This window comes from Lipophrys pholis, assembly GCF_963383615.2.
Source record: "Lipophrys pholis genome assembly, chromosome: 8".
Classification (NCBI taxonomy): Eukaryota; Metazoa; Chordata; class Actinopteri; order Blenniiformes; family Blenniidae; genus Lipophrys; species Lipophrys pholis.
In genome coordinates this window covers 31,363,873-31,380,482 of record NC_137630.1, presented here as the reverse complement: position 1 = coordinate 31,380,482, position 16,610 = coordinate 31,363,873, and the positions used below count along the sequence as shown (strand labels likewise).

Here is a 16,610-nt window from a genome sequence, read left to right as displayed (position 1 = left end):
GAAATTTTCCACCACTGAAGGTCAGATTGATGTGGGAGGGTGCATTTAAACATGACTGCCTGTCAGTATCTGATCTCTGGGCTCCGGCCGGGCCGCTCTGGCCGTCGCGGCGTCGCCGTTCAGACTCGATCGTGTGCGATCGTGGTCGAGTAGCGACGCTCTCATCGACCTCCAGTGAGCTGAGTCGTCTCAGCAAAGCGATTTTCACCGTGACCAGACAACACCTGGGATGAATCACCAGAAAGCAGTTCCTCTCCAGTGGGCGGCTGCTCTGGATGCAGATCCAGCGGCGAGCCGCGGCCTCGCTCTGGCGCTCTGGCCTTCTCTTTGTGTCTGTGTGGGCTTCGTTTCCCTCCAGCGCTTCGCCAGCGAGCGGGGTGAAGGGCTGAGCGGCTGTCTTGTCGGGATGCAGCCGACTGGATTGGAAAACTCAATTCCGGAGACGGTCGTGAGTCCCGTCGCTATCTTTACACTGCAGTGCGACTACAGGCTCGTTTACATGGATTTCACGGAAAACACAACTTTCTGAAAACACTCGGGCTCCGTGGAAGACTGCTGTAGACGGCCGCAGTAGTATTAGTAGTAGTAGTTGTGCACATGCTCAGTAGAGCCAATCAGAACAAAGTCTCCTCCGTGGTGTCAGGACTCCCAGCTCATATTCTCCTGGGACTTTGTACTTTTATTTTGACAGTCACCATAATAACAATCCAACTTGGTGGTCTGTCCACTAGAAAGTCTGTCGTCGTCCAACAAAGTTGGCCGAGAAGGTTTTTGTTTTCGTCTGCATTTATTTATTCATTTATTAATTGGTTTGTATGTATGTTACCAACTTTTTGCAAAAACTCTCCCTAATTGCAGGAAATCTTCAAGGAAGATTTTTCATCATCAAAGGACCAGTGCGGCGTGTTTCATGTTGCTCTCAGGTGAACTGAGTTTGGTTTGGACTTCAGTCAACAGGAGTTTAGTTAAATCACAACAAAGCTGCTTTCCAATGAAAACTGCCAAATGCTAAAGCTAACAATGAACTACAGTAGTAGACTTTTGATTCAATAGAACGAGCTCAATGAAATCTTTCCAGCTGTAACGAAGTTACCAATTTCCACTTGTTACTGTGTACTGACTGTGTTTGTCAGTGCTAACAGTGTGCTAATAGTGTGTATCAGTGCTAACAGTGTGCTAACAGTGTGTATCAGTGTGTATCAGTCTGTATCAGCGCTAACAGTGTGTATCAGTGCTAACAGTGTGCTAACTGTGCTAACAGTGAATCTATTCTGGCTGAGCTCACTTTGTTGGGATTATTTCACTTGACTTTTCAAGTCAGAATATTCAGAATATGAAACTGTCAAAGGGCCCAGATGTGTCACAGCCTCAGACTAGTGATCCTGATGCTCTCGTCTCATGAAGCTGGTTACAGGATGCTTTCGTGGCGTGAAAGACGCAGGCGGCCAGCGAGGATTAAATCGTCTCCGGGTGACGAGAGGGTTGGTGATGGAAGAGATTTCCAGAGACAGAAGCTCCATCTCTTGTTTGTCTTTGCTCCTCCGTCTATTCATGGAATCAGAATTCCTTCAAATTAACATCATTTTCTCTAGACGTCCAACGTTGATCGGTTTCCATGGAAACCGACAAACACTGTGAGGAAGGAAAGGAAAGGAGGCGCTGTGATGATGGAGGAATACAAAACCCGAGGGCTGAGGAGGTGGAGCTGGAAAACGGTGGCTGTGGGGGGAGGAGGTGGAGAAGGAGGAGGAGGAGGAGAAGGGGGAGGCAGTGATGGTGGAGTGTGGATCGGGCAGCAGGGGGGGAGGTTGATGAGGAGGTGAAGGGACGGACAGGGAGAGAAGACGGGAGTAAAGGGAGATGAATGAGGAGGTGGGGGTGGCTGTGAGGAGGGGGGTGGCTGTGAGGAGGGGGGCGGCTGGGAGGAGGGGGGGGGGTGGCTGGGAGGAGGGGGGGTGGCTGGGTGGGAAAGATGCCAATTTGACAGCGAGAGGCTTGAGGGTCCGGCGCTGCACCACCATCACTGCCGCAAAAACAAAGAGAACAAAGAGACAGATGCACCGACCGACGAACCCCCCCCCCCCCCCCCCCCAAACTAAACGCCCCCGACATGAGCAGGTTATGTCCACATTAATTGATTTACTTAATTATATTCATGTAAGGGACCAATGACGATCAGCTGAGTTTCTACATGAGGTAGAAAGAAGAAGAACAAGGTGGAGGTTGAGGACGGTCGATGTCTGACTCTCAATGTGGCGTATAAAAAATCTGGGCTTGATATTTCTTGTAGAAACGCACCGATACCAGTATCAGGTATCGGTCCGATACTGCACGGAGTACTCGGTTTGGGGATTCTCTAATATTAATGGGAACGACAAAAGTAAGACAAGTTGTAAATTATGTTCTGACAAAATATCAAGAGGATAGTTTGTACAACACCAGCAACTTAATGACCGGCAACCCCATCACCAGCAACTCCATCACCAGCAACCCCATCACCAGCAACTCCATCACCAGCAACTTCATCACCAGCAACTTCATCACCAGCAACTACAGCCCGATGTCAGTCCTGAATCTCTTTAGCATGTAGCACGTAGCATCGCTGGTGTTTGTTTAATGTCACTTAATTGGCCGAGCCATTATTATCAGGCATTTTAAAAGCAAAGCCAACGGTCCCAGTTTCCTGAACGGTGTGGTCGGGCAAACCTGCAGTTTGAATCCCGCGGTTCGGAGTGCATTTAGCGGCGGTCGGCAGGTTTGCTGCTCCGCTCGAGTGTTTTAATGTTGGAGGAGATGGAGGCGACTGGAAACGGGAGACGACGGATGTTTGAAGCAGCAGAGTGGAACTCGTGCTTCCTTCCGCTATTCCGGTGGCTAACTCGGTTAGCGCGGCAAAGCAACGGGACCAGATCCGGCTCTGAAAGACACACACTCAGAAACACACTCAGAAACACACACACAGACACACACACTCAGAAACACACACAGAAACACACACAGACATACACAGAAACACACACAGAAACACACACACAGAAACACACACAGAAACACACACAGACACACACTCAGAAACACACACAGAAACACACTCAGAAACACACACAGACACACACACAGAAACACACACAGACACACACAGACACACACAGAAACACAAAGACACACACTCAGAAACACACTCAGAAACACTCACAGACACACACTCAGAAACACACACAGAAACACACAGAAACACACACAGACACACACACAGAAACACACACAGACACACACACAGAAACACACACACAGACACACACACAGAAACAGACACACACACAGAAACACACACAGACACACAGAAACACACACAGACACACACACAGAAACACACACAGACACACACTCAGAAACACACACAGACACACACAGAAACACAAAGACACACACTCAGAAACACACTCAGAAACACACTCAGAAACACACACAGAAACACACACAGACACACACACAGACACACACACACAGAAACACACACAGAAACACACACACAGACACACACACAGACACACACACACAGACACACACACAGAAACACACACAGAAACACACACAGAAACACACAACAGAAACACACACAGAAACAGACACACAGACACACACACAGAAACACACACAGGATCAATATATTTGGTTCCTGCACTGTTTTCTTCACACCTCTTTCACCTCTTCTTTATCTCTTTCTTCCACTCGTCTTCTCCTCCGTCTGTTCCTCCACATCTGCTCCGTCGTTTCCTCGGAATCTTTAAACCAGCTGATGGGATTATCTGCTGGACCGTGTGGATCCAGAAGTGGGCGTGTCTCCCAGTGGGCGTGTCTCCCAGTGGGCGTGTCCACCAGTTTTGGCGTCACTATAATGTTTTGGCTTTTCTGATGAAATATTCATAACTTCTCGTTTTCAATCTGCAGAGCCGAAGCGGTGCATAGAAACTTTGTTTATCACACTTCACTCAGTATTTCACGACTAAACCCCAAAAAAACCATGTCGTTCTCATCTTACAGAAGCCAGAATCCGCTTCTGGGCAGATTTAGGATTTTATAATTAGAAACAACAATATTAAAACAACTATTGTGATATTTAGCTCATGTCTTTCTTTTTTGATTTTTTGCAGCGCGTCGTGTCCCAACACGGGGGAAATGTTATGAATCTTAATACAATCAAAATACCACTTTCATAACACCGCAACAAGAATTTTAACACAAACTGTTTTAATCAGGTGTGTAAATATATCGCAAATCCATTCCTGCCGTCATATGAACATGTACAATATACATATCGCAAAAGTGTGGCTGCGTAGTCTTAGTCCGCAAATTAAAAGTACCTTAATCTCTGGACTATAAGCCGCAACTTTTTTAACACGCTTTAAACCCTGTGGCTTAAACAATGACTCGGCTAATTTATGGATGTCTACAGGTTAACTTCATGCCGCAGATTCATGGGTGATGCGTTCAGGTGCTTCACGTAACTCCAACTTTTTTGCGGTTTATATTCAGGTGCGCTCAATAGTCCAGAAATTACGGTAACAGAATTTTAAAAAAAAATTGTTTATTTTCAAACACATAAAGAAAAAAGCAGACGTCCGTGATGGAGAAAAGTAAGAAACAAGCAGGAAGAATTAGTGTCGAGAGAAAGAGCACTGCTGTTTGGAATCAGACATCACAGAGATAAACGTGTTTATGTTCACGGTATCTCATGAAGTCGTTCCCGGTTCTTCTCCTCGATGCTCCTCTGGATGAAACCTTAAACGTTGACCGCTCGTCTCACCTCCACTCGACAGTTAATTATTCATCACGGCTGCACTTCACGACTTTACACCTCTCGCCATAACTCACGATCTTTAACGCCGGCGTCTCGACGTCCAGACCTGTGGACACTCGGGGGGGGGGGGAAGGTTCCACATAACGATAAATCCTGTGGCGTTTCACTACAAACACAACACAACCAACCCAAACCCAACTGGCCTGGCGGGCTCCCGTCATGGTTTTCAGAACTTTACTGTGTAAAACGACATTTTCACTTGAATCGTCGTCGTGGAAACGACGTCAAAGTTTTAACGTATCGGAGCGAACCGTCTGTTTGAGTGGTGGTGTTACGGAGATTAAAGTGTGTTATTGAGTTAGTGCCACACACACACACACACACACACACACACACACACACACACACACACACACACACACACACACACACACACACACACACACACACACACACACCATTTACATGTTAATCTATCAGAGGGAAACGTTGCTGTTCATCTGTATGCAGATGAGGACTGATCATTACTGAGGCCATTAACACACGCACGCATGCATGCACGCACGCACGCACGCACGCATGCACACACGCATGCACACACACACACACACACACACACACACACACACACACAGCCGTCAGATAGCTTCCTGTCATTGATCAACAGTCCAGTTTAATTCAGTGGAAAACGTCTGGAAACATACAAGTCTTCCAATCTTAAAGCAGGAAAGTAAAACTCAATTTGATTTCAACCAAATAAACAAACGAATAATGAAATTAACCAAAGGTTCTGCTGCATGATAAAGTGAAATGTCCAAAATACTGAACTGTTTACTGAGGCTTGTTGTCTCAGTGTGTTTGGTCCTGGTGGAAACTGGTGAATTGCAAACTGCTTGAGCTGCTTTTGTTTTTATAATATTTTAACTTTTTCTTTCATTTTTGTACTTGAAAGTGTCACGATGCACATTTCTGCTTTCTTTTTTAAAAGATTTATTCACATTATTTTTCATATATTTATATATACATTTTTTGATTTAAATTATTATAAATACTAATTAATGATAAACTATTTATATATTTTGAGTTACAAATAGACACAAGAAAAAAAAAAGTGTGGGTTCAGTCACAACTCTGATCAAATCCATCCAGTGTGTAAAAATGTGGAGGGATGAAGTGTAAAACAACTTCCGTTGTGTTTCGGCTCCAGTTTCATTACGACAACAAACGACAGCGCCAACTAGTGTCCCAACATGAAAACTACATTGTTTTCAGAGTTTCTGCCGTTTCCGTGTAAACAGACATCGTTTTCAGAACGATGACCTTTAAACATGAAACTTTTCAAAACGAAAACCAAAACGATGCGTTTTCACTCGAAGCGTTGTCGCGGTAACGGGGCCTAAATATCCTCATTGAAAACCCAAAGAGGGTTAACCAAGTTTCAACAGGATTTTCAAATGCAACGACAATAAGAAAAAACCAACTCTTTTCGTCCCGATCGATCGATTGATGTTTTTCCGTTTCCGATAAAGCGGCGGCGAGGTCGGAGGTTTGTCTCAGCAGATGATCTGAGGGAAGACGAGTCGTGTTTCTGCTCCTCGTGACTCCATCGCCGCTCGTTTTCCTCGAATCTTTATATGAAAAGTGAAGATTCTCCATCAGATAGCGTTTAATGGGAATCCTGGGTTCCTCGCCTCCTCCGGCTCCACAACAAAGCGACGCCGGCTCACCGCCGATTACGGCGCCCAGATTATATGGTAATTGAAAACGAGCTAATGTCGGCTGCTGATGATAGTAATTGAAAAGAAATTAGGAGTAGATTAAAATAAGGTCCCGTTTGATCTTTTGTCGGAGTTGATTCATGTTCTCGTCCGTGGCGAATTAACGGCGTCGGCGTGATGAAAGACGCCGCGGGTTCACCGGATCGCCCGGCGACGTCGCGGATCTGGTTTGGAAACGAAGCTGCCTGAAGTGTGAAGCTCTGAAAACGATCCTGTTTCTTCCTGGAAGGTCGTTCAGCGGCGAGGGCACGCTTCAATATCACACGATCGTTCAGTGATCGATTAGTTTGGCCTGCCGTTGATTATCTTCAATACCTCGATGACTCATCGTTGGTATTTTGAAGCTTGAATTGTTTGATTGCAGCTTCTGAATCGGTACAGTTTTCTTTGATAAACAGGAAATGATGATCAAGAGAAAATGATCAATTATTCTGTTTCCCGACGATCATTAGAAAAACATGAAATGATATTATAGTACTGAGTTATATACGTTTACGATTTCTATCTCAGGGTGTCGACAAGCCCTAACATGAATATTGTTTTGAAAACCATGATCGTTTCCATGGAAACAGCAGAAACTCTAAAAACAGTGCAGTTTTCTTGTGGGGCCACTAGGGGGCGCTGTTCTCTCTGATAAGACCAATGAAACCTCTGTAATCTCACTGAGAACATTGAAGCTCCGCTGAAGTTTCTTGCTTCATCGTTTTCATCCAACCAGTGCGTCCATGTGTCCATATATGCAGATGATGGTGCAGTAAATATTCCATTTAAAGTGAACATCACACTGCAGTAATCCTTATGAATGGATCCTGGTATGGAATTGTGGCAGCATTTCAGAAAATTTGTTCCTCGTTTCCATGGAGACGGAACGTTTTCATAAAGTTTCCTGTTCAGTGGCTCCGAGCAGCATTGTCGCGTGAAAGAACCCAAAAACGCCTCAACGTTTTCAATTGAAAAGGTCTTAGTTTACTGAAGCCCAGGTGGCGCTTTCCCACCAGTTCCTACAGGCCGTACTCGACTCGCCTTTGACGCATTTACACTTCGTGTTAGTACCTGGTACCAGGTACTTTCTTGGTTCTTCGTCCTGGTTCCCAGCGAGCTGAGGCCAGTAGACAATGTGACGTTGGCAGACGGCAGCCCCTGATTGGCCAGCGCGTCACAACAGAGATGAGTCAGAGGGCGTCTCATTCAGCCGCCATTTTTTAAAACCCGATCACAACCAGAGAGACGCTCAGAAATCAACCAGTGGAGCAGCGAGGAGCTGCAGACGTTTCTTTGTCTGGAGGCGACCAGAGGATTCAGGAGCTCCACGGAGCGACTCGCTACCAGGACCAGGAGGTCTCCCAGCCACAGTTTTTTAGATTAACTGGTTCCCATGTTAACTGGTGACCTTCTTCTTCCTTCGTCTCCTTTTCACAGCAGATGTTAAAAACCCGACCAGAGCCTGTAGCTGTCCTGGAGAACGTCGTTTAACCACATTTCCATTACAGTTTAAAGTATCGTAGCGTTTGTTTGTCTTATTTTAACATCAGCTGCTGCTAACGGCTGCTGGCAGAAGGCACCAGTTAACAGGGGCACCAGTGAAACCGAAACACCGGACAGTAAAGCACCATCGTAACAATCCACATTTTTTAATATTATTAATAAATATATAAATATATACTATTTAACTAATTATTTGAGCTGATATCCAATGCTTGTTTCCTTCACATCATATTGGGGGGGATTACTTGTAATCGACGGGGAAAAACTCTGATGACTCCGCCCACGCCACTGTGGGACTATATTGTAGTGGAAAAAGAGGCTGAGTAGAGTAGAGTAGAGTAGCGCTCAGTAGGTACTAGTAAAAAAGCGCCATTCGTCTTCGTCATCATTGCTTTCATTACAATCGTTTCCATGGAGAAACTAAGTCATAATGGCCGCTGCCTCTACGTCATGGTGAGAGTCACAGAGTCATCAGCACTCAGTCGGTTCCACACAGTCGAAGCGCCTGTTCCTCCACGCCGTCCGTCACCGATTACATCGTCAGACAGAAACAAACATTCGTCCTCGTGACGTCACTCCGCTCCAAACTCATGCAGCCGTGTGAACGTTGCACGCAGAAGCCGTTTGTGCTCCACGTGGACGCTGTGGTACAGTAGACGTGGACGTTCACTCGGCCTGCCTGTCGTCGTGGGCGTGTGCGCGCTCGCCGCCCGGCTGCAGCGAAGAGGCTAATCCGCTGTGACGAGTCCGGGGAAACTCCGCCGAGGAGCTGGGCTAATGGACAGATATGGGTCAGCGCTGCCACAGAGGCTCAGCTCAGCGGCGACCAAGATACTCCTCCATACACAGCACTGCTTCTTCTTCTTCTTCGTCTTCTTTCCTCATCCCCTCCCCTGGAAACTGCGGATTCCCCGGCAGCTTTTTAATTACCGGAATGCCGAGCGCACAGTGGACGGCAGACACACAAGCCAAAACAACACGTTTCTGAAATTGTCTTCCAGGAAGAGTCTGGTGTGTTTTTGTGCTTCTCACACCGTCAAAGTGGGCGTTTCCCAAACCGTTTGCTCACTCAGCAGATTCTGACTGGATCCATATGACAATGGAGGAAAGTTAAAGCTGCCGCAATTCCACTGTTTTTCTGCGCCAGGGTGTCGAACATAAAGCCTGTGGGCCGAGTCCGGACGGCAAGAGGCTCCGGTCCGGTCCGGCCCAGCCGCCAGACAAACGGTAATACATTTAAAAAAACGTTGAGTTTTTTAGTTTTTTTTTAAACCGAGTAGCGACACGACACCGAGACCCGAGCAGAGATCTCCTGATGCTGCCATGGAAGAAGCCATCTGGGTGCTATCGAGCTCAGAGCCACGTTGTCAGGGAAAGTTTGTAAAAACTCCCACAATGCAACAGCTCTTTGGGATGTTTCACTGGATTTTACACCAGGAGTTTAATTAAACTTGGTTTGGTGTTGAGATTGAACTCATTTCCTGTAGTGAGTGTTTGGTTTTGAGAAAACTATTTTAATCACTTACTATGACTCTATTTCCCCGGTCCGACCAACTCAGGACGTTTTGGACTCGCGTGCGTTTGACCACAGATTCGTCGTTTGGAAAGATCACGACATCGACTCGTAGCCGAGCCGCACGTTTCAGCATTTTCAGTGTTTGTTTCCCGGACATGAAACTTCATTCATTCATTCATTTGGGGCATGTCACATTTCAAACATTTTTTGTGATCATATACATAACCAACATCCCTACACACACACACACACACACACACACACACACACACACACACACACACACACACACACACACACACACACACCCGAAACCATATACACCATTTGATAATAAATAATTACATTTTAGCTCATGAAAATATATTTATACAAAATATACAATCTATGTTTAAGTACACCCACACATATTACCAACATACATACACACACACCTCATATATCTGATTAACACGCCTGAAGAGGGGCAGGACGAAGTAAACCTATTAAGTACTCTTCTCCAATATTTAACAGTTCTATTTTATAATTATGTTTCTGTATTCAAGGTAGTTAGTATTATATATGTACATATAACTAAGAATGTTATGTAATATAGAAGACTTCTATATACACACATACAATATGCATATTACCATACCATATATACCATATGTACTATACTTACCATATACTTTTACATACATACATAAACTTTTCTGAAATGAAAAAAGAAAAACTGTGTAATTGTGGTGAAAACAGGACCTAACATGACAATCCTTCTGTGGGGAAACTACAGAATAGATGTGTTGTTTTTGATTTCAAGGATACCAGTTCAGTTTGAAGATGCTGGTGTAGCTGCAGTGGGTTTGTGACGGAGCAGGAGGTGTGGTCAGGCGTGATGGGTCCAGCCTGCAAAGCGGTGCAGGAGATGGATGGACACGTCCATCTCTCTCAGTCTTTCATTCCTTCCTTCAGCCGGGAGCAGCTCTCCTTATTAGCCTGGCCTTCCTTCACCGTCATGTGTACTGTTGAATTATGCATCATATTCGCTCTGACTGCGCCACGACATGAATGTCAAACAAGCAGAAAGTGTGATCGGGGTTTTCTCTTTCATCCTACCTGCACCTGACTGCCCCTCCACCCGTCCCAACTTCTCTGGCTCCGAGAGCAGCAGCAGCATCCGTAAACATCTGGCTGACACAGACCGGCTGCAGTAGTGTTGTTGTTGTTGTTGTTGTTGTTGACGATTCTTCTGGGTCAGTTGTCTGTTCGTTGTGTGTAAAAACACTCTTATCACACACGCATGCAGCAGAGAACAATCCGCTATAAACATTCACACTGGGAAAACACCGACATTCTGGTGGACAGGCCACCAAGTTGGATTGTTATTTCAGTGGGTGTCAAAATAAAAGTACCAAATCTCAGGAGTATACGGTTATGACATCATGGAGGAAACGTTGTTCTGATTGTCTCTACTGAGCATGTGCAGAACTACTAGTTACGACCAACGTGGAGCGAATGAACAGTGGCAGAAAAGTCGTTTTTCCTGGTTTCCATGGAGGAACGTTTTCAAAAAAGTTGCACTGCGAGCAAAACGAAACTAAAATTAGTTTTGATTGAAAACGTTGCATGAACAGGGCCTTATGCTTGTTATAGACTAGTTTTAAATATGTTTTAAAATAGCTATGTGCTGATTTTTATCATATTTGAGACCAGTTTAATTAGTTTTGGGCTGCTTATTTTCAAATGGTATTTTGGACCCCATTAACTTGTATTGTTAGCGTTCCTCAGACATAGTTTTTACTAGTTTTTAACCTTGATTTTTGGTGTGTGTGTGTGTGTGTGTGTGTGTGTGTGTGTGTGTGTGTGTGTGTGTGTGTGTGTGTGTGTGTGTGTGTGTGTGTGTGTGTGTGTGTGTGTGTGTGTGTGTGTGTGTGTGTGTGTGTGTGTGTGTGTGTGTGTGTGTGGACTTGATGTCTGAAATGTCCTGACTTACATCCAGTTGAGCATTTGTGGGATGTGCAGGAGGAACCGGTCCCGTCAAATTATAACCTCCACCTCAGAGTTGCCTACTGTTGACGTGTTGATGCAGTGTGTGTGTGTGTGTGTGTGTGTGTGTGTGTGTGTGTGTGTGTGTGTGTGTGTGTGTGTGTGTGTGTGTTTGTCCACAAAGTGTGTTCAGAGGTGTGTTTGTTTCCTCTGCAGGATGAGAGTCCACTGAGCAGTGAGGAGGAGGCCGACATGAGCGAGCCCACATGGCTAGCCCCTGACCTGGGAGGAGTGTCCGACCTGAGCCCGCCGAGCCGAGTCGACAGGATGCGCCACAGTCCGCAGAACGCGCACGGCAAGGAGGACGACGGTAAGCCGGCGTTTACCCGCCGCCCCGCCGTGGATCGTCATCGTCGACTCCCGTTCGGGAGCCGAGATCAAAGTGTGTGTGTGTGTGTGTGTGTGTGTGTGTGTGTGTGTGTGTGTGTGTGTGTGTGTGTGTGTGTGTGTGTGTGTGTGTGTGTGTGTGTGTGTGTGTGTGTGTGTGTGTGTGTGTGTGTTTGCGATAACGGCAGGAAGAAACTAGAGCTACACTCGGTAGAGCGCAGGCCTTCACCAACGCCTCATTTGTCTGCGGAACGGATTTAGCATCGTAAGCATGTTAGCCGTTAGCTCAGGTCAATGCTAACTAGCCTGTCAGATAGCATTGACTTGAGCTAACGGCTAACAATTCACTCACGCTGATGTTTCTGGATATTCGCTGAACCGAGATATTAGCTGCGAGCTCCAGAGCAGAGTTAGCGGTGAGCTAGCAGGCGGCTCACCGGAGGAAATATCTGACTTCTCCACGAGCTGATTGGTCCTTCGATGATAATAAATAATCCCTGGAGAGTCCATACAAGGCGGGTTAGTAGTTTAAAAAAAATAAAAAATTTAAATAAATACATGCGGAGAAGTTAATAAGTTAATAAACAAACTAAACTGTATAATGAGGATTTGAATGTGAAGATTGTTTCCTGCTATCGTCCTGTTAGTCTCAGTGTTTGGATTGGCTCCGCCCCCTTGACCCTGAACCGGGGGGGGTTCCTGTGACTGACTGTCAGTTGGTGAAGCAGGTTGTGTTGTGATCACATGTTGGGTGGTTTGATTCCCGCCGTATAGCTTGGCTTCATCCCAGAGGAGGTAGACGAGGAGAGTGTGTCAATGTTTAACACGACCACAGAGCTCAGAGCCACTCGATCTAACCTTAATCCAAGGTGGAGCTTTTAGAAAGGCTGGGGCTCCCCCGCCGTGTCGACACAGGAAGTCACCGTAACAACAATCCAACTTGGTGGTCTGGCCTGCCGGTGGAGCGAAACCCGTTCTGAACAATCAAGTCTGTCTAGCATTTAGCTGGTAATTAAACCTCTAATGCCTGAAGCCGCCATCTTTCCTCCTGCCGAGTCGTGAAGCTGCAAACGTGGCCAGACTGATGCTGCGTCGCCTTTAATGTTTTATTGTTTTATTGAACAATGTGTGACGAAGACAAACTGCAGTGGCTCATTTCTCGTTGCCTTCGCTGTCGGTTGTCACTGTGCTGCCGCTGTTCCTTTGAGCAGGAGACTTTCAGAGTGAAACATGCGACACGAGAGAAACGGCAGCAGGAGGATTTCTGCCGATGAGCAGACCCCTGCTATCAGTGCTAATGCTACTAATGCTAATGGAGATGTGACCAACATCAACGATCATATGAAAGATTATGCTGTTACATCGACTGACACTAATGCTAATGTTGCTGCTACTGACACTAATGCTGTTACCCACAAATTCGCTGTTGGCACAGATGTTAATGCTTATTTTATTACTGAGCTGCGGCTATAGGTGCTTATTTTGTTAATGCTAAAGGTGATGTTACTGATATCTGTTATATTGATGCTAATGCTAATTTCGGTACAATTAATGCAAATGCTGCTGGCGTAAATGTAGCGACCAACACATATTAATAAAATCTCATGCTAATAGCGATGCTCTTTGTGATGCCTATGCTGCTTTTGCTAATTGGACTTCATCAGATGCTAATGCTGTATCTGCTGTTGCTAACTGTGATGTGATGCCGATGGTTCTACTGAGGCTAATGTCAATGTAGCTAATGGTGCTGCCACTGATGCTAATCCCCCTGCCTTCAATGTGAATGCTTCTTTTACTGCCTGAGATGCTACTAGCCATGCTGATACTGCTAATGCTACTGCTGTTGCCATCGCTAATGCTTCTCCTGACGCTAATGACAATGTTGATGCAAGTAATGCTTGCGATGCTAATGTGGTTTCTGCTCACGCTAAAGGTGATTTGGCCGATGCTGAAGTATATACTGATGGTAATGCTAATTTTGATGCGGCTGCCAATGCTAAAACCTACAGACTAGAATACATTGAATTAGAATAGGAATACTTCATTAGTCCCAGAGTGAAATACTTTAAAACTTATGCTGCTGTCCCTGCTAATGCTGAAGTTGCTGCTAATGCTGCTGCTCGTGGTGGATGTGACCCCGTTAATATCAGGTGGGTGGTTTCCTAACCAGCAAGCTGTCAGGCCATTTAACTGGAGAGAGCAGCAGATGGTGGCACACACACACACACACACACACACACACACACACACACACACACACACACACACACACACACACACACACACACACACACACACACACACACACACACACACACACACACACACACACACACACACACACACACACACACACACACACACACACTAAATCACTTTTAAGAGCTTTTGACCGCCGCCTGGCTTCTCTTCCTTTCTCTTCTACTCAGCCGGCTGACAGCCGAGGTGAAAAGCTCTTATGATTTGTTCGGACTGACGCTTTTTAAAACCCGCCACTCGCGGCTCCACTGATGAATCCGAGAAAAAACATTTTTTGTTAAAAAACGACCAGCCGCCTCCCCGAGTCCCAAGATTACTGGACTCTACCGGAAAATCTGAGGCAGCGTCTCCGAATGGATCCTCAGTTAAAATATCGTCGGTGTCCCAACAGGATCAGAAAGATTTCTTCTTCTTTACTTTTTTTTTTTTTTAAATCAATAAGCGTCAATGTTTCAAGATGGAGGTCTTTCAATGTTCACCCTGTGCATGAGATCATTGGTGGCCATTGTTAATGTTTCGAGCCCATCGTTCTCTGCTGCATGTGTGTGTGCTTTCATGACTGAAACTAACAACAGCACCCACTAGTGGCCCAACATGCTGACGACATCGTTTTCAGTGTTTCTGCTGAAAACGTATTCAGAACATTGTCGTCTAAACGCAAAACTTGTGGAACTTGTCATGTTTTAAGCTTTAGTAATAATAAATATTACAACAACAATAATAATATTGATAATTTTTGTTTTTCAAAACACAGACGTTTGGGAGGTGGGACTGGTAGTGGAGTAATCCGGCCACATGGGGGCACTAAAGCATTTCATCTCTTCTTGATTCTAGTTTGACCGGCAGAAGGAATCACTGATGTTGCAGTTTGGAACTACACTCGGTAGAGTGCAGACTTTCGACAACGCCATATTTGTTTACGGAACCAAGTTAGCATCACTAGCATGTTAGCTATTAGCACATATCGATGCTAACTAGCCTGTCAGTTAGCAACATCACTGCGAGCGGTGGCACGTAGATAAACCACGATCCGAGTCGATGCCCTCGCACCGATGTTTCTGGATTTTCGGCAAACCGAGACTTTGGCTGCGAGCGTCTCCATGGCAACCCACGCTGATCTCCTCCATGAGGTGCCTCTCTCATCCGCTTTGTATGGGACAGTTTTTTAGGGTTTATTTAAAAACGATTAGCTGTTAACGTCCCAGAATTTAACCGATTGGTCCTCGGATGATGACAAGTCATCCCTGAAGATTTGGGGGAGTGGTTTTTGTGAAAGGTTTGTAAAATACATACATACAAACCAAGAAATATATACATGCAGTCAAAAACATAACCTTCCCCCAACTTTCCCAAAACAGAAGAACCACAGTCGGAATAGCTCCAGATAATTAAATTTTTGATCCTGGCAGACGTCCGGGTGAAGCTGGTTGTGTAATTCTCTGCTCATGTCACAAACTGCAAAACGTCACAGTGCAAAGCATTATGGGATTGAGCCACTGAAATTAATCGGGTCACATGTTGGTGCACATAAACTGGCTCAGTATTCTAATTACTTTATCCAGTGTTCATGTAAACGGGCTCATCCAGATCATCTAATCGGAAAAGTGACCATGTAAACAGAGCTGTTGTCTCTGAGCACCGTTGTCATGGAAACGGGCCCCAAAATGCTCCAGAGGTTTTGTTTGTTTTCAGTTGAAATCGTCGCGTGAAGGAGTATTTTTCGGTTTTCGCTCCTCTTCTTAAAGTCAGCGCGAGCATCTTAGCGGTGGAAGTCGGCCGTGAGAGACGAGCTTCCTGAAGTTACGAGCTGTTGGCAGAATGAAGTGCGAACGTAGCGGCGCCGCGCGGCGAGGCTAACCTTGACTCCCACTGTCACTGTGGATTTATTTAGCCGGCGCTATAGGAGCTAACCTTGGAGTGTGTGTGTGTGTGTGTGTGTGTGTGTGTGTGTGTGTGTGTGTGTGTGTGTGTGTGTGTGTGTGTGTGTGTGTGTGTGTGTGTGTGTGTGTGCTCTTCAGAAGTGGCCCCTCTACTACCTGTCACTTCTGGGCAGTTCGCAGCTTCTGAAGCTCCAGAGAGACATCCACACCAGATCTTCCTCCTCCTCCTCCTCTTCCTCCTGGTGAAGAGTGCTCTTCAGGAGATGGAGTCGACATTAGCGGCCTCTCTGAGGAGGAGGAGGAGGAGGAAGAGGAAGAGGGTGACGTCATGTTTGAGTGAGACAGAAGTGCATGGAAACAGGGTGGCGAGCGGATGAGGTGGGGGAGGAAGAGGAGGTGGGAGAGGAAGAGGAGGTGGGGAAGGAAGAGGCGGAATTGGAGGAAGAGGAGGAAGAGGAGGAAGGGGAGGTGGAGGTGTAGCTCAAGCCAATATATTGATCCGATGACATGGCGAGCTGAACAGCGTCTGACGGACG

General features: G+C 45.9%; 1 protein-coding gene across 1 annotated transcript in view; it reads left to right on the top strand.

Annotated features, from left to right (window-relative positions):
• Nucleotides 1–16,610, top strand: part of LOC308113272 (nucleolar protein 4-like) — a gene marked incomplete at its 3' end in the record, with an annotated part of 100,785 nt that overhangs the window by 60,996 nt on the left and 23,179 nt on the right. Inside the window, exon 5 of the mRNA XM_080469378.1 lies at nt 11,765–11,918. Within this exon, the coding sequence (XP_080325504.1) occupies nt 11,765–11,918 (154 nt within the window). The remainder of the gene's footprint in view (nt 1–11,764; nt 11,919–16,610) is intronic.